Source organism: Microcebus murinus, chromosome 9 (genome assembly GCF_040939455.1).
Source record: "Microcebus murinus isolate Inina chromosome 9, M.murinus_Inina_mat1.0, whole genome shotgun sequence".
NCBI lineage: Eukaryota > Metazoa > Chordata > Mammalia > Primates > Cheirogaleidae > Microcebus > Microcebus murinus.
Window position 1 is genome coordinate 47,979,061 of NC_134112.1, and position 23,300 is coordinate 48,002,360.

Sequence of the window (23,300 nt, forward strand, 5' to 3'; positions counted from 1 at the left end):
GGTAAAGATGGCAAACAGAACATATGCATCTACTTTGTACTCTCCTGAATTCCCACTCACCAAATTTTAGAAGTTTCAAAACAGATGGTAGCAAGTTTAGCATCACAAAACACAAACAACCAGCCAAATGGAATAGTAAACTGGCAGTGGGGGAAACCTAGAAACAGCACTATTCATGCACAGAATAACCAAAAGGTTCAGCAACTGGTGGCACCAGGAAAGTGGGAGTGTACATAAGGAAGTCTAAAACATGTAATATTAGTTGAAAGTCTTTTTGGCAGCTACTAACTCCTTACATGCCCTTTCCTACTCTGCGAATACAGATAATTGCCTCTCCCAAACCTAGAGAGGGTAAAACACAGGGAGTCTGAACTGGGAAATCCAATCTGTTAGGGATAGGAATACTACCCTGAAACAGGAGGATTATGTGGGGTCCTATCTCCTACTCTGCTTCCAGAAGGTTGGCAACTAATCTTCTATCCTCCATCTAGGAGTTTGGAAGAATTTTCACTAGGAACCTTACAGCTCTGCAGGAAAGATGGATACTGACATCAAGGGTTTCTCAAGCAAATGGCTTAGTCCATTCCTACAGTGAAATTCATGGTGAACCAGCTACCCACACACTCGGCGTTCCTAATCAGGTTGTTTCTGCACCAGCTATTTAACCAAAGCCTCTAATAATATGAACAGAGCCCAAAACAGACTAAAAGAAAAACAAAAAACAAAAAAAACAACTTGGTGGAAACAGAGTTTTACTGTTACAAAAACTTTAAAAAGACTTTGATACTTTAAAAAGACATTGATACTTTCATTGAGATAAAAGATACTGCAATCTTGAAATAAGAAAAAGAATATTAACAAATGATACAATCTGAGCAAATGGACCCTATAAATTAATAAAATTTAAATTTAAAAACTTCGATAGAATATGTGAAATATGAAGTTGAAGAAATGTCCTTAGGGTTGAGCTAAAGGAAAAAAAAGAATTAGAAAATGGGAGAGAAAAGACAAGAAAATTAAGGCCGGGCGCGGTGGCTCACGCCTGTAATCCTAGCTCTCTGGGAGGCCGAGGCGGGCGGATTGCTCGAGGTCAGGAGTTCGAAACCAGCCTGAGCAAGAGCGAGACCCCGTCTCTACTATAAATAGAAAGAAATTCATTGGCCAACTGATATATAGAGAAAAAATTAGCCGGGCATGGTGGCGCATGCCTGTAGTCCCAGCTACTCGGGAGACTGAGGCAGGAGGATTGCTTGAGCCCAGGAGTTTGAGGTTGCTGTGAGCTAGGCTGACGCCACGGCACTCACTCTAGCCTGGGCAACACAGCGAGACTCTGTCTCAAAAAAAAAAAAAAAAAAGACAAGAAAATTAGAAGAGCAGCCCAGGAGGTCCAACATTCAAATAATAAAAGATCTAAAAACAGAGAAAAGAGAAAATAAAAGGAGGAAATCATAACAAAATAATTTAAGATAATTTCTTGCAACAGAAGGAAAATGCACATTAAAAGATGTTCATCATTAGTCATTAGGGAAATGCAAATCAAAATCACAATCATATACTACTAAATATCCACTATAATCAAAAAAACAGACTATAACCAGTGTTGGCAAAGGTATGGAAAAAGTAGAACCCCTATGCACTGCTAGTTAGATTGTAAAATTGTGCATTCCCTTTGGAAAATAGTTTGGCAGACTCTCAAAAAGTTGAGGATAGAGTTATAAGATGACCCAACAATTCCAATCCTAGGTATGTGCCCAAAAGAACTGAAAACAGACCCTTAAATTCTTGTACATAAAAGCACTATTCACAATACCTGAAAAGTGAGGGAAAAAATGAAATATATATCAATTGATGAATGGATAAACAAAATGTGATATATTTACAGGAGTCCTCAAACTACAGCCCGAGAGCCACATGCAGCCCACCAAGGACATTTATCTGGCCTGCCGGGTGTTTTTGCCACTGCTGCCTGTCCTGCTTAAGCAGCTGACTCGTCCCGGGCCCACAGTGTCCATGTGTGGAATGTGTACTGCACTCTCCAATGGCCCTCCAACGGTCTGAGGGACAGTGAACTGGCCCCCTGTTTAAAAAGTTTGAGGACTGCTGATTTATACTATGGAATATTTTTATTCAACACATACTTAAATCCTTGTACACAGATACTTAAATACGTGTACACAGATACTTAAATCCTTGTACACAAAAGCTCATAAGAGCACTATTCACAATACCTGAAAAGTGAGGGAAAAAATAAAATATACATCAACTGATGAATGGACAAATAAAATGTGGTATATTTATACCATGGAATATTATTCAACCTTAAAAAAGAATAGAGTGCTGAGAAATGCTGCAAAACATGAATGAACTTCAAAAGCATGAAAGAAGCCAGTCACAAAAGGTCACAAATTTATTGATATGATTTCACTTATATTAAAAGTCTAGGCAAACCTATAGAGACATACAGCAGATTAATAGTTACTAGGAGCAGGGGTGCTGGTGAATTCGTAGTGACTGCTAATGGGTATGAGGTTTCTTTTTAGGGTGATGAAATATTCTAAAATTAGATAGTGGTAATAGTTCTACAACCATGCTAAAAATCACTGAATTATATATTTTAAAAAAGTGAATTTTGTTACATGAATTGTATCTCAATAAAACTGCGGAAGGAAGGAAGGAAGGAAGGAAGGAAGGAAGGAAGGAAGGAAGGAAGGAAGGAAGGAAGGAAGGAAGGAAGGAAGGAAGGAAGGAAGGAAGGAAGGAAGGAAGGAAGGAAGATTTCAGATTGAAATGAAATGAATTCAATGAAAATTAGCTGTACTTTAGTTGGTTTTTTTTACTTCATCATAAAATTTCAGAGCACTGAAAATAGAGATAGTTTAACAGAAACAATGGAAACTAGACAACAATGGAGGAATCTCATTGAAATTCTAATGGAATTATTTCCAACCAAGAATTCTCCATCTAGCCAAAATGTCAATCAAGCATGAATGCTGAATAATGTCTGAACAACAAAAGTTCTTCCACACACCCTTTCCTAGGAAGCTATTAGAAAGTGTGTTCCTCGAAACAAAACCACATGGATGAAGGAAAAAGAGCTCCATCCCAGGAAATCAGAAAAGATGCACCAGGCAGAGGCTCTGGGAAGCCTTGAATTAATGATAGAAATGAATGATAGGAAATTAATATTGATTTCAGGAAAACCAAAATTTGAACAGAGAAGGAAAAGTAATCGCAGTATACTATATGCCTTGGCTGCAAAGATTTATATTGACAAATAATATGAATATCAAATTCTGAATTCTCATCTAATCAAAATTATAATATAACTATATTGAGATGATGGGAGGTTGGTAGAGTAGCAGGAGAAAAATTAGTCCATTTGTTTTAAAGTGGAGGAATGAAAAAAAAACTAAATTCCCATTTTGCATGTAGGAATCAGTAGATGATGCCAAAGGTGAATAATCAAGAAGTGGCAATAAAAGAATATTTTATTAAATATTCAGAGAAAAATTCAAAACAATCAGCTAAAAGAATAGAAAGGTGACTAATCTAGAACTAAGTGACTCATTAATCTATATGCAAGTATAACACATAAAACAACAATCACATCAACAAAAATGAAGGATATAAACCTGAGTGGTTTAATATCCCTTTGCCAAAGCACAGAATATACATTACACTAAAACATTATGTGACATTAACTAAATATGCATGCAATGCAAGAAAAAAATAATAACAAAATTAAAAAGAAGGGGGCGGAGCAAGATGGCGGACGAATAACACCGCCAGACAGAGGGTCTCTGCAGAAAAGACAGATTCTAGAAGAAACTAGAGGAAAGAAGCAAGAAGACGAGCATACAGCGGACAAGGGCCGGAAGGAGGGGTACCTGAGACCCCGGGAGACTCCACGGGAGGAGGCTGCGGAGGAGAACTGGAGTCTGAGACCACCGGAGCAGCCCGGAGACCAGCGGCAAGGGTAGGTGGATTCGCTGTTTCCCCTCCCCTGCATTCGGGACTGCTGGTGGGCTCCCCAGCGGGTGGAGAGGCCTGCGGACACCAGCCCAGAGACTGCCGCCGCCTGCCAACGGTGAGCCTGTAGCAGACGTGGCACCAGGTTCCCAACTTCCTCCGGGCACCTCCGTGTGCACAGACCGGAGCCGCTCGGCAGGCGCCATATTGCCTCCTCCCCCCCCCCTCCGCCGACCCTACCGGCGGCTGCCCAGAGAGACAATACAGCCACCAGCCGGAGGCACCTCCAGGGAACGGGACCTTCCCATTTGGGACCCCGCCCACCCTCGCAGGTGCTGCTGGCACCATGTTCCCAGGAAAACGGTGCCGACTCAGAGGCTGAGAGACATAGATCCAGCTTGGGCTCCCTGTGGGTGAATTAGGACCGGAAATCCTCTCCCTGGTGGGAATACAGTTTGAACTCTGGGACCCAGAGGTCGGACCTGCAGACCAGATCCCCTGCACCGAGGGCTAGCAGTGCCCAGGGCACAGAAGGGTTATACGTGAACAGCCTACTGAGGTCTGTGTGCCTCCAGGGGCGGATCGGCCTCCTAGAGGGCAACCCTCCTCCCAGGAGGAGGCCGTGCGCCCAACCCAGGTGGCGTTCCTGTGCAGGGAACCTCCCCGCCGGCATCACAGTCCAGGGAGGCCTGGTAGCTTGTGGTCTGGCCTGCTGGCAGAGGCCCAGGAGTAGCTGTGGAGTTGGGGAGGGTGGAAAGAAGCGAGGCCTGCTGCAGACTGCAGGTCTCAGACAGCCCCACCCCCACACCCAGACTTTCTGGCTGAGAGGGACCATTCCAGCCCCGCCCTGACAGCAGAGAACAGAACTTTGACCCCTGCTAACGGCCTGAGGGCAGGCTTACCCAACCCAGCTCCGCCCAGAACGAGAGCTGATAACAGGACTCAAAATCAACACCATAGCCTGTTCCTCCAAGCAAACGCCACCTACTGACAGGGACGGCATCTTGCACAGCCTTTCCACGGCACCCACTGACTCAATATACAGGGAGTGGTCCAATTTCACCCACAGGCACCACCTAACGCCTCAGAAACTAAACAAGGTGTGTGAATACCCAAACAATAACCTAAGGAAAGAAACAACAACTGATCGACATGGGAAGAAATCAGCGAAAGAACTCAGGAAATATGAAGAACCAAACGGAAATCACACCCCCAAAGAGGAGCACCAGCCCCCTAGAAACGGACACCGACCAAAATCAGGCAACCAATATGACAGAAGAGGAATTTCGTATGTGGAACATAAGAACACTCACCCAGCTGCAACAACAACTCAACAACCAGCACCAAGAAACCACAAAAAATCTCCAGGATATGAGAAAAGAAATAGACACATTGAAGAAAAGTGTAACCGAACTCCTGGAAATGAAGAATCAATTCAAGGAACTACAAAATACAGTGGAAAGTCTCAAGAACAGGGTAGATGAAGCAGAAGAAAGAATCTCAGAGCTTGAAGATAACACCCTCCAATTAAATAAATCAGTCACAGAAATAGAGCAGAGAAACAAGAGAAAAGAGCAAAGCCTACAAGAGCTGTGGGATTATGTGAAGAAACCTAATGTGAGGGTCATAGGGTTACAGGAAGGGGAAGAAGACAACACTCAAGGGTTGGACAAGCTGTTTGAAGATATAATAGAGGAAAATTTCCCAGGCCTTGCTCAAAATCTTGATATACAAGTTCAAGAAGCTCAGAGGACCCCTGGGAGATTCAACGCAAACAGGAAGACGTCACGACATGCAGTCATCAGACTAACCAAAGTATCAACGAAAGAGGCCCTTCTAAGAGCTGTAAGACAAAAGAAGCAAGTAACATACAAGGGAAAGCCAATTCGAATAACATCAGACTTCTCTAATGAGACTTTACAAGCAAGGAGAGACTGGGGCCCCATTCTCACTCTTTTGAAACAAAACAATGCCCAGCCTAGAATATTATTCCCTGCAAAACTAAGCTTCGTATATGAAGGAGAAATAAAAACATTCTCAGACAAGCAAAGGCTCAGAGAATTCACCAAGACAAGACCAGCCCTACAAGAAGTACTTAAAACAGCGTTATGCACGGAACATCATAAAAATAACCCACGAATATAAAAACAACCAAAACCCAAAGATATTAAAGGCCAGATATTACAATGGCTCAAGACAGAAATCATAGCAACAACATCCAACCCAACAGAATGATCAGTAATCTACCTTACCTATCAGTTCTCTCAATAAATGTGAATGGCTTAAACTCTCCACTCAAGAGACACAGGCTGGCTGAATGGATAAGAAAATACAGGCCAAGTATATGCTGTCTTCAGGAAACACATCTAACCTGCAAGGATGCATATAGACTAAAAATAAAAGGGTGGAGATCAATATTCCAAGCAAATAGAAGCCAAAAGAAGGCTGGTGTGGCAGTTCTAATTTCAGACGATTTAGTTTTTAAACCAACAAAAGTAGTAAAAGACAAAGAGGGTCATTATATAATGGTGAAGGGCACAGTCCAACAAGAAGAGATAACAATTTTAAATATATATGCACCCAACTTAGGTGCACCCAGATTCATAAAGCAAACCTTACTGGAGCTAAGCAAATGGATTAATAGCAACTCCATAATCGCCGGAGATTTCAACACCCCACTGACGGCACGAGACAGATCCTCCAAACAGAAAATTAATAAAGAAATATTGGACTTAAACAAAACTCTAGAACAATTGGGTCTGACAGACATCTACAGAACATTCTACCCAAAATCCACTGAATATACGTTCTTCTCATCAGCTCACGGGACATTCTCTAAGATTGACCATATCCTAGGACACAAAGAAAATCTCAAGAAATTTAAAAAAATAGAAATCATACCATGTACCTTCTCAGATCACAGTGGAATAAAACTAGAAATCAACCCTAACAGAAACTCACATTTCTACACAAAAATGTGGAAATTAAACAACCTCCTACTAAATGATTACTTCGTAAATGAAGAAATCAAGACAGAAATAAAAAACTTCTATGAAGAAAACGATAATGGAGAGACAAGGTATCAACTCCTCTGGGACACAGCTAAAGCAGTTCTGAGAGGAAAGTTTATCTCCATAAATGCCTATAACCAAAAGACAAGAAGATCACAAATAGACAATTTAATGAAACGACTCAAAGAGCTGGAAAAAGAAGAACAGACCAACCCCAAACCCAGCAGAAGAAGTGAAATCAACAAGATCAAATCAGAACTAAACGAAATTGAAAACAGGAAAGCTATTCAGGAGATTAATAAAACAAAAAGTTGGTTCTTTGAAAAAATAAACAAAATTGACACACCATTGGCTAAGCTAACGAAAAGCAGAAAAGAGAAATCTCTAATAAGCTCCATCAGGAATAAAAAAGGAGATATCACAACTGATCCCAAAGAGATACAAGATACAATTTATGAATACTACAAAAATCTTTATGCACACAAACTGCAAAATGTGGAGGAAATGGACAAATTTCTAGAAACACACAGCCTCCCTAGGCTCAACCAGGAAGAAATAGATTCCCTGAACAGACCAATCTCAACAGCTGAAATAGAAACAGCAATTAAAAATCTCCCTAAAAAGAAAAGTCCCGGTCCAGATGGCTTCACACCTGAATTTTACCATACTTACAAAGAAGAACTAGTACCTATCTTGCAGAAGCTATTCCACAACATCGAGAAGGACGGAAACCTCCCCGACACCTTTTATGAAGCGAATATTACTCTGATACCAAAACCAGGAAAGGATGCAACAAAAAAAGAAAACTACAGACCAATATCCCTAATGAATATAGATGCAAAAATTTTCAACAAAATCTTAGCTAACCGAATCCAGACACTTATCAAAAAAATAATCCACCACGACCAAGTGGGCTTCATCCCAGGGATGCAGGGATGGTTCAACATACGTAAATCTATAAATGCAATTCACCACATCAACAGAAGCAAAAACAAAGACCACATGATTCTTTCAATAGATGCAGAAAAAGCTTTTGACAAAATTCAACACCCTTTCATGATACGAACACTTAAGAAAATATGCATAGAAGGGACATACCTAAAAATGATACAAGCCATATATGACAGACCCATAGCCAACATCATACTGAATGGGGAAAGATTGAAATCATTCCCACTTAGAACTGGAACCAGACAAGGCTGTCCACTATCTCCACTTCTGTTCAACATAGTGCTGGAAGTCTTGGCTACAGCAACCAGACAGGAAAATGGAATCAAAGGTATACAAATAGGGGCAGAAGAGATCAAACTCTCACTGTTTGCTGATGATATGATATTGTATCTAGAAAACCCCAAGGATTCAACCAAGAAACTCCTGGAACTGATCAATGAATTTAGTAAAGTCTCAGGATACAAAATCAATACACAGAAATCAGAGGCATTCATATACGCCAACAACAATCTAATTGAAAACCAAATCAAAGACTCAATTCCCTTCACAATAGCAACAAAGAAATTAAAGTACCTAGGAATATATTTAACCAAAGAGGTAAAAGACCTCTACAGGGAGAACTATGAAACACTGAGGAAGGAAATAGCAGAGGATGTAAACAGATGGAAATCCATACCATGCTCGTGGATCGGCAGACTCAATATCATCAAAATGTCTATACTACCCAAACTGATCTACAGATTCAATGCAATACCTATTAAAATCCCATCAGCATTCTTCACAGATATAGAAAAAATAATTTTACGCTTCGTATGGAACCAAAGAAGACCCCGAATATCAAGAGCAATTCTAGGCAACAAAAACAAAATGGGAGGCATTAATATGCCAGATATCAAACTATACTACAAAGCTGTAGTAATTAAAACAATATGGTATTGGCACAAAAACAGGAATATTGACCAGTGGAACAGATGTGAGAATCCTGATATAAAACCATCCTCATATAGCCATCTAATGTTTGACAAAGCAGACAAAAACATACGCTGGGGAAAAGAATCCCTTTCAATAAATGGTGCTGGGAAAACTGGATAGCCACCTGTAGAAGGCTAAAACAGGACCCATACCTTTCACCTCTCACAAAAACCAACTCACGCTGGATAACAGACTTAAACCTAAGATATGAAACTATTAGAACTCTAGAGGAAAAAGTTGGAAACACTCTCCTAGACATCGGCCTGGGCAAAGAGTTTATGAAGAAGTCCCCAAAGGCAATCACAGCAGCAACAAAAATAAATAAATGGGACATGATCAAGCTACAAAGCTTCTGCACAGCCAAAGAAATAGTCATGAAAGTAAACAGACAACCTACAGAATGGGAGAAAATTTTTGCATTCTATGCATCCGATAAGGGACTGATAACTAGAATATACTTAGAACTCACGAAAATTAGGAAGAAAAAATCAAATAACCCCATTAAAAAGTGGGCAAAAGACTTGAACAGAAACTTTTTCTAAAGAAGACAGAAGAATGGCCAACAAACATATGAAGAAATGCTCAACATCTCTAATCATCAGGGAAATGCAAATCAAAACCACAATGAGATATCACTTAACTCCAGTGAGAATGGCCTTTATCAAAAAATCTCCAAACAATAAATGCCTGCGTGGTTGCGGAGAGAGAGGAACACTCCTACACTGCTGGTGGGACTGCAAACTAGTTCAACCTCTGTGGAAAGCAATATGGAGATACCTTAAAGCGATACAACTGAATCTACCATTTGATCCTGCAATCCCATTGCTGGGCATCTACCCAAATGATCCAGTGACACTCTACAAAAAAGACACCTGCACTCGAATGTTTATAGCAGCACAATTCATAATTGCAAGGCTGTGGAAACAGCCCAAGTGCCCATCAATCAAAGAATGGATTAATAAAATGTGGTATATGTATACCATGGAGTACTATTCAGCTCTAAGAAACAATGGTGATATAGCACATCTTATATTTTCCTGGTTAGAGCTGGAACCCATACTACTAAGTGAAGTATCCCAAGAATGGAAAAACAAGCACCAGATATATTCTCCAGAAAACTGGTATTAACTGACTAGCACCTAAGTGGACACATAGGTACTACAGTAATAGGGTATTGGGCAGGTGGGAGGGGGGAGGGGGAAGGGGGGTGGGTATATACATACATAATGAGTGAGATGTGCACCATCTGGGGGATGGTCATGATGGAGACTCAGACTTTTGGGGGGAGGGGGGGAAATGGGCATTTATTGAAACCTTAAAATCTGTACCCCCATAATATGCCAAAATAAAAAAAAAATAAAATAAAATAATTACACAAAAAAAATTAAAAAGAAGCAAATAGAATGAAAGAAATGGCCATTATAATGATATGTATTTATCAACGTACCGATTCTGAAAATTGATGGGAAGTTATAGCCACTCCACCACTTTGTATGATATATAATAATGTATACTTTCTCACTTAGAGCTAAATTTGCTAATGATTTTTTTCTTTAATTACTTGATGGTCTATTCAAACTTAATGTGAATGTAATTAGAATTATTGATCATCTTCATCCTGATCTTGGGCACTTTCATTAGATGGCAACTTTTGTACCTTAGCTGGAGTTTCTAATTTCTCCAAGCTGATCATTATTGTCAGTCTCATTACACTTAATGTATCACTACTCTCCTGCCTCCGCCCGCCCCTGAAACACGCAGTTTTTCAAAAGTATTGTTTTCTTAATTTGAGAAATATTTCAATAATTCCTGTGAGAAAAAAATGATTAACATGAGAAATTTGTTCTTTTTCTTCCAAAGGAATTATCTTTTTGTTACTGTTCTTATCTTCCCTATGAATTATCTACCATTAAGTGTGGTGTTTTAGATGATAAAATCCTAAAATAAAGTGAGAAAAATAATTAAAATTAAAAAAAACAAAATCACAGAGGCATAGAATAATCTCATAAAAACAGTGGAATATACTCATTACTGTGTGTTTTTGTGGATAATCAGGCATTTACTATGGCAACAGAGATCAGACACACATCTATCTTAGACAATGTGAATTAAATACTTAACATTAAGAGTATCTAATAAGGATGGCAACCACATAAAATAAAACTAGAATATAGAAAAGATAAGTATGATAGAAATAGGAAAAAAAATTAAACTAAAATCTCTGCACCCAACATGATAGTGAACAAACAGTTGAAAATGACTAAAGGAAACCATGATTCCATATTAGATGAGAAAAAGCCATTAGGGAAAAGGACAGAAAAGAAGTTAATTGACTTTGTCCTACCAATTAGAGAAAATGAGTTCATAAGAGAGTACTGATTGAAAGCTAGATTGTTTTCTTTTCATTTCTTTAATTTCTCCTTATGCTTCAGAATTCTTCTATCTTACACTGCCTGCACATTCAGTCATCCACAATGTTTACATCTGTTCACATTCTGTGCTTGGTTCTGAGTGACAACCCCCGCTTCAGAATCATAGTATCACACTGCATAACTAGTTCTCCATATATAAAACAAAAACATGCCTAAAACCCTCCATAAAGAAAAGCCTACATGTCAAATTTACTTTTCCTGCTGTTTTTCACTAAAACACAAATATATACAAGTCCATGACACATGAAGATCTGTGACAGCAATTTATAACTCATATAGCTCATGAAGGTTATCTACTCTAAGATCATATTTTTCCACAGGACTTTAATATCTTTAAAAGCAAGGGCTATACATTTGTAAATCTAGAACCTAAGGATACTTCCTGGTATCTTTATGTTGGAGGGAAAAATGAATGACTCAATAAATGAACAGATGAATAAATTATTATGTGAATGACCATAACAAGTTGTGTTTCTGTTTCCAAAAACTGTGTCCAGTGGTGCTTAATGGGTACAATGTATGTTATTTGAGTAATGGAGACCACTCCATTGCTCTGAATTTGCATTAGCTTTTGTTGTAGCCAGATCTCAAGGTTGGATCATACTGAGCCAAAGAAATTTGTCTTTTTTACATGAGTTATTTTTAAGTTAGTGTTTCTCCACATTGTTTTTCTGTATTAGATTGGCATGCTTTTTTAAAAAACTGAACACATTGTTTTACTTACTCCTACAGCAATTCGCCTTGCAGGTTAGGCTCATCATTTTATCAGATTCTTTTTTTGACCCTTGATTCCATCACCCTAACTGTTAATTCCAGTTCCCAGCTATCGCACACACACAAATAGGTCAAGCCTACCATCATCAAGTCTTCATCTAAGTCATTAATAAAAATACCAAATAGACAAGGAAAAGGACAATGCCCTTTATCTAGCACATGGCCACAGACTTTTCTCTATGCTGATGTCAATTCAGTAATCAATAGGCTTTGGGTAAAGTTGTTCAACCAGAGATGAATCAAAATAAAAAATAATAATCTTCTAACAACTAGATTTCATTCCTATTCTAATTTTAAGGATCTCAGGAGATTTCCCTTCACAAGTTTGCTGAAATCAAGAAATAACATAAGTTGGGCACAGTGATACATGCCTGTAGTAAGTCCCAGCTACTTGGGAGACTGAGGCGGGAGGATCGCTTGAGCCCAGGAGGTTCAAGGCCAGCCTGGGCAACCCAACGAGACTCCATTTATAAAAATCATTAAATAAATAAAACTAACATAAAGAGAATGAAGATTATTAGACCTTAATATCTAAAAATCTAGTTTTGAATTTCACTAATGTTCTATATTAAGCTTCTATGTCTATAGATTCAGAGATTCGTTGCCCACTACCTTTTAAAAACCAGCATTACTTTTGCCCATATGCATTCTTAATGATGTTTCTCAAAGACTATAAACAATGGTTCCATGAATACCCCACTTGCAAATCTTTTCACATTCTAGATGTGACGTATCCAGGACTAGATAGTAAACTTATTCTAGTGGATGTTTATGAGATGATTTTGGGGGTGTGGGGTGTGTGGGAAAAACAGGGAACTAAGAGAAGCATGCCCTGCAACCTGAATGTATTTGCTACACTGGGAAAATTCCTGTTTTATGAATCTTGATGGTAGACAGGGAAGACCAGCCATGATAAAAGCCAAAATGCTAAGACACTCACTTTCTTAGGATCCTGGGCAGTAAAAACACAAGCATGTGACCTTATCTCTGCCAGCCAAACACAACCAATCCTAGCTTAGCATCAGGAGCTAACAACTCAAAGAAGCAATGAGAATGGATGTCATTTTGACATCATGAGCAGAGCTAATAACATCTAGTCGCCCAGGGCAGCAAGGCCAGCAAAGCAAGAGACAATGTCTGATGCCAACCCTCCTGGTGTAGCAGGGTGTTCAGCACTTAGTTCCATGGCATCATCTGGGCTCTGGTTCTGGCCATCCACCCTCACCTTGTTCCTGCTCATTTTTAAATTCTTCCCAGCAGGCCTGTCAGCCACACAATGTCCAGAATCTGACCCTTCTCATCACCTCCTCTGCTGACATCACCTCATGCTCAGAGTACACTGCAACGGCTTCCTAACTGGCCTCCTTGTTTGAGAACTTGCTCACCTTCACTATGTTCTTAAGAAAGCAGCCAGAGAGATTTGATTTAAATCACTTCTCAACTCGGTACCCTTTAATGGCTTCCCATCTCATTCTAAGTAAAAGCCAAAACCTTATAGTCAAAACAAAACCTTACAAGGCCAATACGTTTGGACCCCACTGTGTCTCGCACTCTGTCTCTTCCTACTACCATCCTTGATAGCTCCCTCCTAGCCACAGCCCACTGCTTCTCACACAAGCTTTGTCTGGAATGCCCTTCCCCCAAATATATGTGAATCACACTCTTCCACCTCCTTTAGGTTTTTACCTAAGTACTTTTCAGTGAGGACTTCCCTGATCACCCCCATTTAAAGTTGCATGTGCACGTACATGTTCACATACATACATTTTTATCTCACAGGAAAAATGTTTAATTGCCCAAAGATAGTGTAATCTGGAAAGTAGAATATGCATGAAGTGCTACAGTTTTTCAAGAACAGATGTGGTATAAAATCATGCAAATTAAAGCATTCTTCGTGGATTTAAAAATCAAAATGCATGAGGCAGAGAAATCAAATAATCAGGTAAATTGTGTGGCAGGGTGAAAAGACAGAACATAACTTTTAGCTTGCAGTCCCACATTCAAACATCTCACATACCTCAGACCGTCATATAAAACTCTATAAAGACAGTTAACACAGATATGTTCCAGGATAAAATGGGATAATTCTTTAGGCACAGAAGACTTATGTTTACCCTTTCAGCTTAGCTGAGTGATTTTGGTAAATCTGACTTAAACTCTCCAAGCATTATTTTTCCTCATAAATACTGGATAACATTACACGCCCTACCTACCTCAGAGGGCTAAAGGTAGCATGTGATGGAATGACATCGTGAGAGTGCTTTGTAGAATGTGCACCATGATAAAAAAACATCTCGTGGGATTGAGGATTTTTGCTAACACAGTTTTTGAATGTGAAATACAACATTTTTGTTTTATGTAATTTTATACATTAGTCTAGAACATTTCACTAGTTTACAGCATAGTAGAAGGGGAAAAATGATTGCTCCTAACAATATCATGATTAGCTTTGAGTTTGTTGCTTTTTTTTTTCTTTTTTTTACAGCTTTACTGAGGTATAATTGGTATACAAATGACTGCATATATTTAATGTATACAATTTGATGAGTTTGGACAGATGCATACACCCGTAATACCATCACCACAATCAAGGCAATCAAGGTAATAAACACATCCATCGTCTCCACAAGTTTCCTTGTGTTGCTTTGCTTTTCTAGTTTTGGTGGAAAAAACATATCATAAAAAACAAATTTTCTCCAAAGAAAATTTGAAGTGCACGATGGCGTACTGTTAGCCATAGGCACTATATTGTACAGCAGATCTCTAGTAGTTATATGTAATTATTAAATATGTAATGGAGTAATGTTGCACATATGCTTTGTTCTTATATAATTTAAAATAAAACAGAATAGTTATGCAGTTAAGGACAATATATATTTACATAATCATGTTTAGTACTAGTATTTTTATTTCCACCTATGAAATCTGTTTTAAATGTTTCAGCATGGTGTTAAATAATAATGTGGCACTTATATGCTCTTTTACACACAAAAAAATATATAAAAACTAAACTGCTTAACTATTTAAGTAGAAAAAAATTTTGTTAGCGCTTTCACAACTAAATATAATCTGGAGTCGATGATTCTTAACTATTTTCTATATTTCTCTTCCAAAAGTCCTAAACCTAAGCAGGAAAAAGATAGCTTTAACAGTATTTTAGACCATTATGAAACCAGATTCCTTTTCAAGCTAACTGAGCCACTCCTTGGTTAAAGATGTTCCTTCTCAACTATTGGAGGAAGTATTTAAATTAGCATGCCAAGCTGGGGTCCCCGTGCTTGAAACATGAGCAGCCCTAATATGTTCTCAATCGTGCAGCTTCCAGATTATTTTATCTAAATATTATATTTTGTAAGTGTGTAAGAATCTAAATTTCAGAACATTTTAGGAGCTTTTCATAGTACTTAAGAGAACGGCTACACTAACAATATCCTATTATCCACTGAATCACTTTGATAATGACCTCCAAAATAATTTCCTTGGCATTCTTTCACATCACTAAATTTTCATCACTTATTTCATTCTTCTGGCCTTCAGAAAACTTTTATAAAACCTAAAATGTCATTTATGGGAATAATATAAAGGAGCTAGGCTTAGCATTCTCTTTCAAAGCAAGAAACAAATATATATTTGTACTGTACATATATTACCATAAATAAGAATCCATCACTTGGTAAAACGCAAATTATATAGGTACTTCAAAAAGCCCTTGAAAACTTTTTTTTTACTCTTCTTTTTTTTTTTTGGCTTTTCCAAGAGAAGAGTTCGGAAAGAATGAAAACTTAATTAATTGTAAAGTCAAAACAATATTGATCTTCAATTATCTTACTTTCCCTACATATCTAGAGTTTTAATGAGCATAGGGTATTGATTTTTCCTACACTATTTAACTTACGATGTCACCTCCGTGAAAAAAGGGTACTATGAATTACATGGAACTACAAAATCAACATTGTTTAGAAAATGACTTTCATGTTCACAATTCTGAAATATGACAACATTAAGTTTAAAAAATTTGTGGTTAAATTGTTTGACACTGATTTTAGAACTTGCCAAATAACAAAGCTATACACTTGCATGTGTGTGTACATGTGTGTTTAAATAGAATCTGGTGGAATATATGGGACAATATTGTAACTTATAAGTTTGTTTTATGGAAACTTAAAACACGTTTCATAATTGAAATGAAAGTTTAAATGATTAGGTTACAATCTGTCTACAAAACTTATTTAAACTATAAAGCAATTTAACTGTATTTAGGATTTAACTGCACTCAGGATCTTAAGTGTAGAATAAAGAAGGGTTATGGAAAGAAAGGAAAGTAGTTTCCTTTTCCTCTTCTGACCAAAGGCTCAGTCAAAGGAAAATTGTAAAAATAAACAGGGGATATATAGTACAATTAGGATTCAGAGCAAGATGGGGCTTGGTTTATCTTACAAACCACAAGACCCTGGAAAAGTCACTTAATTTCTCTAATCGTTAGGCTTCTCTCCTGTAAAGTGGTGATATTCATATTTCCGCATGGCTGCTGAGAACACCAAAAGTGACAATGAATGCAAAGCCTTCAGCATGAAAGTCCATACATTTTAGTTGTTGGTTTTTATTATTGTGGTCATCTTTGTTTTAAGTTCTTTCACCTCCCTTTCTGCAGCCCTCAACTCATTAATCCCAAGCCCACAGTGCCTTCCTGTTTCCTACCCTATGCCCCTCACTAAAGTATGCTCTAATACCCACGACATTTCACTCTTCAAAATTATTATTGCCTTTCCACTACTGTAAAACATGCAAGAAAAGAGTGGAGTTTATTTCTGCTAGATACTGTGAGGAAAGCAATCTGATTAAACTAACCCATTAAAGTATGTAAGAACCTTAATTCCTCTTGGGATATCAGCATATTTACAAAGACATGCAAACAGAAGGCAGTGTAAAAAAATAAAAACTTTAGGCAATATTCAGGAAAGTTATTTCTATACTGAGAAATGGCCACATAGTCAGGCTAATCCTGCCAAGAAACCTGCACTTTCTCTGCCCAAACTGAGAAGACTTTTTTAAGAAATTTCTATAGCCTGAAGCTCTTCTTTTCCTCAAATGCTGATTTCAGAGATTTACTGAAACATCTTTTACTTAAACAAAAACAAAACAAACTTCATGTTTTACCCTAGATAGCAAAATGACAGAAGGTGAAGAGAGTAGAAAAAGATTAAAAAAAAAAAAAAGGAGGAGGAGGAAAGGAGAAAGGCAAAGAAACAGTAGGAAAGCAAGGCAATATAGGGAGAGAGGAGAAGGGAAGAAGAGGAAGGGCAGTCATGAGCCACTGATGACACGATCTTGCCTCATTTTCAAAAAGAGAAGAGAGCAATTTATATCATGTCCAAACTCTGCAGAAAACTTAGGAATGAAATGTTACTTGTGGAAACTGCATATGTCCATGCTCTTACGAGGTTGATTTAAGAGGACCTGGGATGTCTCCACAAGAATTAGGACCAGGGAAAATTTCACTCATATCAACAAAAGTGATTGTTTGAGCCTTAATTGGCAAGTACTGCAGGACACTAAATTTCTTTCCTTATATTAAGATTTGAAATAACACAAAATATAAAATCATCAAATGGCATTTAACCCAATATCTATAATTTAAGCCTCACAAATGTATTTCTTTTATTTAAGATTTGAAAAACATATTTTCACATTTTTTTGTTAGTTTCTCTACCAATGTTACCGGTTCTTGGTGCCCGAACAATTTTTCTTCCTTTTAATTTAATTATCCAATTTGAGTAGGGAATAAGTCATTTTGAAATCTCTTTTACAAAAAAAAATTATAAAAGTTAGTCAAGTATAGTAAGGAAAATCTAGATTTCATTGAAATATGTGAACTAGACACACTTGAAAATATGAATCAAAAGTTCCAAGTCTAAATCAGCTGAATACATTATTGACTCCAAAATGATGGATTAAACAAAAGAAATTATGTTTGCATTGATGTGTGAATCTGCATCCATTCTTGGTACCATATAATATATGCAACTGCTCAGCTCTAGCTGTCCTTGTAGCCACATTACCATATTATTCAAATGTATCTATCATTTATATGTAAATAGACAAGATGAATAGCTTCTTCACAAGACAACAATTTTCAAACGACAAACAGACACAGGCAGACATTAGTGAAATAAAACGTTGCAAATATTCATTCTTTTATATTTTTAAGAAAAAATGGAAACTACTTCAAAATTTTTTTAAATGTAGTATGGCAATTACAAAATGGGATCTTAATACATTCACAATACTAACAACTATTCTTCTCAATAAAAGTCTATACCAATGTCATTTGTATCTTATAAATTACATGTTCTCAGATCCATCTGTGAAAATTGGGATGCTAATTATCATGGTTACATTTCATGATTCTACAGTTAAATGCTGAAGTGGCACTACACAAATACCATATGTTTTTCTAAAGGAAATGGAGAAAGATTAATTATGAGTTCAAGTCCAAGTCTTCCAGCAGTAATACTCTCAACACAATAAGATCATTACCTTGTGTGCTATGCAAATTGGAAGTTTTAATTAATAGTTGAAATACCAACTGAGGAGAAAAACTTTGAAGTCTAAATTGTAAGTATCAGGCTTTCTTCCACAAAAAAAGCATCCTAATAAGGATGCTTTTGAGAAACCAAGTTACAAGTCCAAAGAGAAAATACTTTTATTGTGCATGAACTTCCTTTGATAGTGATCACCATGATGCCATTTAATCCTATTTGATAAACATAAAAATTACAGTGCATTCTAGTAACAAATAGGTTATAAATAGATAACATATCTGATGAAAATTCAACTTAACATTTTCCTGAATTTTTCTTTTAAGATACATATCAGTCAAAAATCACTTATAGGGCCACTATTTTGTGCAAAATTACAAGTCTCATATATTCAGATATAATATCCACTTCAGGATAGCAATCTAAAAACAAAAGTACGATAGCTATAGTTATCTATGATAACATTAAAAGAATTTCATTCATATTTTAAAAGTCTGAATTTAAAGGTCTTATTTTACTTACCACATATTCAAACACAAGTGTCAACGTCTCCTTGGTATGAATGATGTCATGAAGTAGCACTATGTTAGCATGTTTTAGTCCTTTTAACAGAGAAGCTGTAAAATAAAGTGGACAGAGAGACAATTTATCATTTAACATTTAACAATCAACTAATATGTATAATTATCATTTTGACACATTATCAGATGAAATATATCTATTTTCCTATGTTCCCAGCCAATAACAATTCAGAATCAAGAGTAGAAAACCAACGTTGTCATTTAGCTAAAACTCCCCTCAAATATTTCAACTGTCATCTGTTATTAACCTAACCTACTTAGGTTCCATTATGGTCAGAGAATATATTTGATGTGACTACAATTATTTTAAATCTTTAAAGTTTATTTTATTAACAAGAATATGGTTTATGTTGGTATATGTTCAATATGTACAGAATACGTGTTCTGCTGATACTGCGTGGAGAGTTCTATAAATATCAATTAGATCCTATTGTTTGATAGTATTATTGAATTTTTCTGTATCTTTACTGATTTTCTGAATAGTGATTCTATCAATTATTGTTTCTCAATAGGGTGCTTACATCCCCAATTGTATCTGTGGATTTTTCAATTTCTCACTTGAGTTCTGTCTGTTTTTTGCTTTTTTTTTGTATTTTGAAGCTATGTTATTTACTGCATGCACATTTAGGATTGCTATGTCTTCTTTGTGAACTGACCCCTTTATCAAATATAATGTCCCTCTTTGTCCCTGGTAATTTTCTTTGCTCTAAAGTCTTGTATGTTTGATAGTAGTATAGTTACCCACCTTTCTCTTGATTAGTGTTTACCTGGTGTATCTTTTCCGATACTTTTTCTTTTATCCTATCAATATTACTATAGCGGAACTAAATTTCTTGTAGGTAGCATATATACTGGGTTATATGTTTTTTAAACTTGTTCTGCCAATCTCTAATTTTTCAGTGATGTGCTTTAGGCCATTTACATTTAGTGTAAATATTAATATACTGAGGCATCTGTCATTTGAATCTGTTTTGTATTTGGGCATCTTGCAATTCAGTCTTCATTTCTGATTTGATTTTATACTTTCTTCTATATTTTCCAGAAGTTCAATTAACTCTCAATTTAATTTATTTTGGTTTTTGTCCATTTATCTTCTTACTTTTTGTATTTCCAATTCAGGGTGGGTTTTTATTTGTTTGTTTGTTTCATATACCCAAAGCCTGAATGACAATATTTAATTCATATTTCAGTGTTGTATACAGTTATCTTTAATTACATGGCTGATTTTTTCAAGAGTTTTTTATCAGCTAAAAGGCATTGATTCATATTTTTAGAACAGTTTTTTTTTTTTTTTAGATGTGGGCTACTTTGTTCTGTTCCTATTCATTTAACAAAATGGGTTCCTAGTTTGAGAGTCCTATCTTCTGTCAGTTTTGCCCTCTTCTATGTACAGGGTGTCCCAAAAGTCACCATATATACGGAAAATGAGAAATTGTAGCTAAATGTACCTTTATTTACAAAATATTCATTATAAAAATTTTCCTTTGGAAAATATAAAACTCCCTGTAGTTTTATAGCTGGTGTTCACTGGAGAAAGAGGGTTTGGAGTGTCTTGTTTCTTTTTTGCTTCATAAGCTTCCTCTGTGCAATTATAGGCTTGCTGCTGTCTCCTAAAGCTCTTGAAGGTGTGGGTCTTGTGTGTTTTTATTTGCTCTTCCCGACTTTTGGAGGAGTGTAAATGGGAAGACTCAACATCAGGCAGCCACCATTCATTGTCCTCCAAACCCGTTATCACGTGAGAACAGGAATTTTTTTTTCCATTGATATATCTCTGTTCCTAGATCAAGGCCTGATACATAATAGGAACTCAATAAATTTGCTGACTGTCATTCATCTGGGGTTCCCAGGTGTGGGATGGCTATTCCTTGAATGAGAAGTACCTGCTGCCACCTGGCAGCTCTTCTTCAAGTTTGACCTATCTTCCTTTTACTCTGAGACTAGCACTAGCCCCAAACCTCAGGCTGATGATACTCAGTTTCAACAAAGGGCCCCTCCATATCTACATCTTCAAAAAGCCAGAGAAAACCAGCTACCAATGTTAGCACCTTCAAGGTCTGGGCAAGCAATAGCTGTTCTGCCTCTTAAATACCATTTCCTCCCCTATATAAGCTTCCTTTCCAAAAAGGAATTAGTCACTCTACCACTCATAATCAGAGTCTTTACAACACTGCTCAGTTAAAAAAAAAAAAAAGAAAAGAAAAAAATTTAGATTAATATTTTTTTAAAAAATATCACAAAGGATATAATTGAGCACTTATTTTTCCCCTTCTTTTGGATTATCTCCTTAAAATGAATTGTAAAAAATAGAACTACAGGCTCCAAAGACATGAATATATTTATAAGATACTACTTATTAAATTTGAGTGATGGATTTAGCCTTAAATCTATCTAACCCCATGTAAGACTAAAAGAACTGTGAAAGACGGGAAAAATATGTAAAAAATACTGTATAATACAAGTAACCAATCCTATCAAATAATCCAAAACTTTATTAAATTAATATATTTGCACTTTATTTATTCACAAGCAGGAGTACTAATTTAAGGATAAATTATTCTTCATCTCTCTGCAAGAACAAAAATAATCACAATCATTACCCCCTATGGCAATGACGATTCAAGTAGATTACTCAAAAATGACAGAGATTTCCTCTATCATTATTAATTGATATCAAAATCAATTTTGGATTTTGCTTAAGAATCTATACATCTTGAAGAGAATAAAGAAAAATAATTTGCATGCATTCTATCAAGAACTTGTAATAATTCATTTATTAATCAAATATTTATTCAGGTTCTAGGTGCAGTCACTGGTGGCCCTGAGCAGACCTTGATCCCTTGACAAATACTCAATAACACTGCAAGACCAGGTTAAAAAGAGATTTACAACACCAAGAGTGAACCCTACTGTAAACTATGGACTTTGGGTGCTAATGATATGTCGATATTATAAGTTTATAAATTATAACAAATGTACCACTCTGGTAGGGACGCTGGTAGCTAAGGAGGCTGTGCATCTGTGGGGGCGAGAGGTATACAGAAACTCTCTGTACTTTCCACTCAATTTTGTTGTAAACCTAAAACTGCTCTAAAAAGGAAAGTCTATTAAAAAAAAAAAAAATCAAGCGACTGAGCCATGTCTTCACATATTAAAAGAAAAAGCAAATCCAGATTATTTAATATTTCACTCAAATCAAAGAGTATTTTAGATATACAATCACCACACAAAAGAGGCTGCATTGGACAGTCTTCAGAGAAGGCAAAGACAAAGCATATAGAATGCTAAGTTCCAGTATGATTTCAATGAATGTAAGCACTCATTAATAGGGTTATTATTATTGCTAAGAATTTCCATTGTCTTCCCCAAGCAAACCTGTTTCAAGACAACACACTATTAATATATCCTTAATGCCAAGATAAACTTTTATAAACATTATAATTGGTCAAAGGAAGCCCATTTAGACTGACAGTTAACTGGGGTGGCTGGTTGCAACACTAGAAGACAACAAGAAGTGTGCTCCCTCTGAAACTGAATCATGAGCATCAGTGTATATTCCAAGGCCAGAGAAGTCTAAGCTAGAAAGTGTGGGGAGGCCTTCTCTTTTGCCCCATGCACATCTGCCAAGGGCAAGTTAGTTTCGTGAACTAAAACCCTTATTGTAAAAATGTATACAAATTTATTTCATCTGAACTTTATAAACCAGTACTCGAGTGAGAAAATAATTACAATAACACAATAAAATCACAGACTTGAACTATGAAGATCACTACAGGCTTACCACAGAATTTAGTATTGCTAATCCTAATACTTTACAGTCTCCCTTCTTTAACTATTCAATCAGCCTATCAGCCTCAAACAATTAAAGTTTTATTAAAATTGTTAGCTGTCAGATATCAATATGGGGATCAACTTCACATTTGCTCATTGTAAAAAGGATTCTTGCTTTTGTACTAGTCTTCCGAGGTGAACTCAGAGAACGGTCCTCAGAGATCATTATTTAAAGCCACAGCAGGGGGGTATTTTTAAATGATGGCAAAGCATTACACTTAACACCTTCCCTGTGCAGGAACT

At 36.8% G+C, this 23,300-nt stretch overlaps 1 protein-coding gene across 6 annotated transcripts in view; it reads right to left on the reverse strand.

Annotated features, from left to right (window-relative positions):
• CDK14 (cyclin dependent kinase 14) overlaps positions 1-23,300 on the reverse strand; it is a 542,302-nt gene that overhangs the window by 294,544 nt on the left and 224,458 nt on the right. For all 6 annotated transcript variants that reach the window (XM_012779596.2, XM_012779601.2, XM_012779597.2 and 3 more), the window contains one exon: positions 19,171-19,265. In XM_012779596.2, the coding sequence (XP_012635050.1) occupies positions 19,171-19,265 (95 nt within the window). The remainder of the gene's footprint in view (positions 1-19,170; positions 19,266-23,300) is intronic.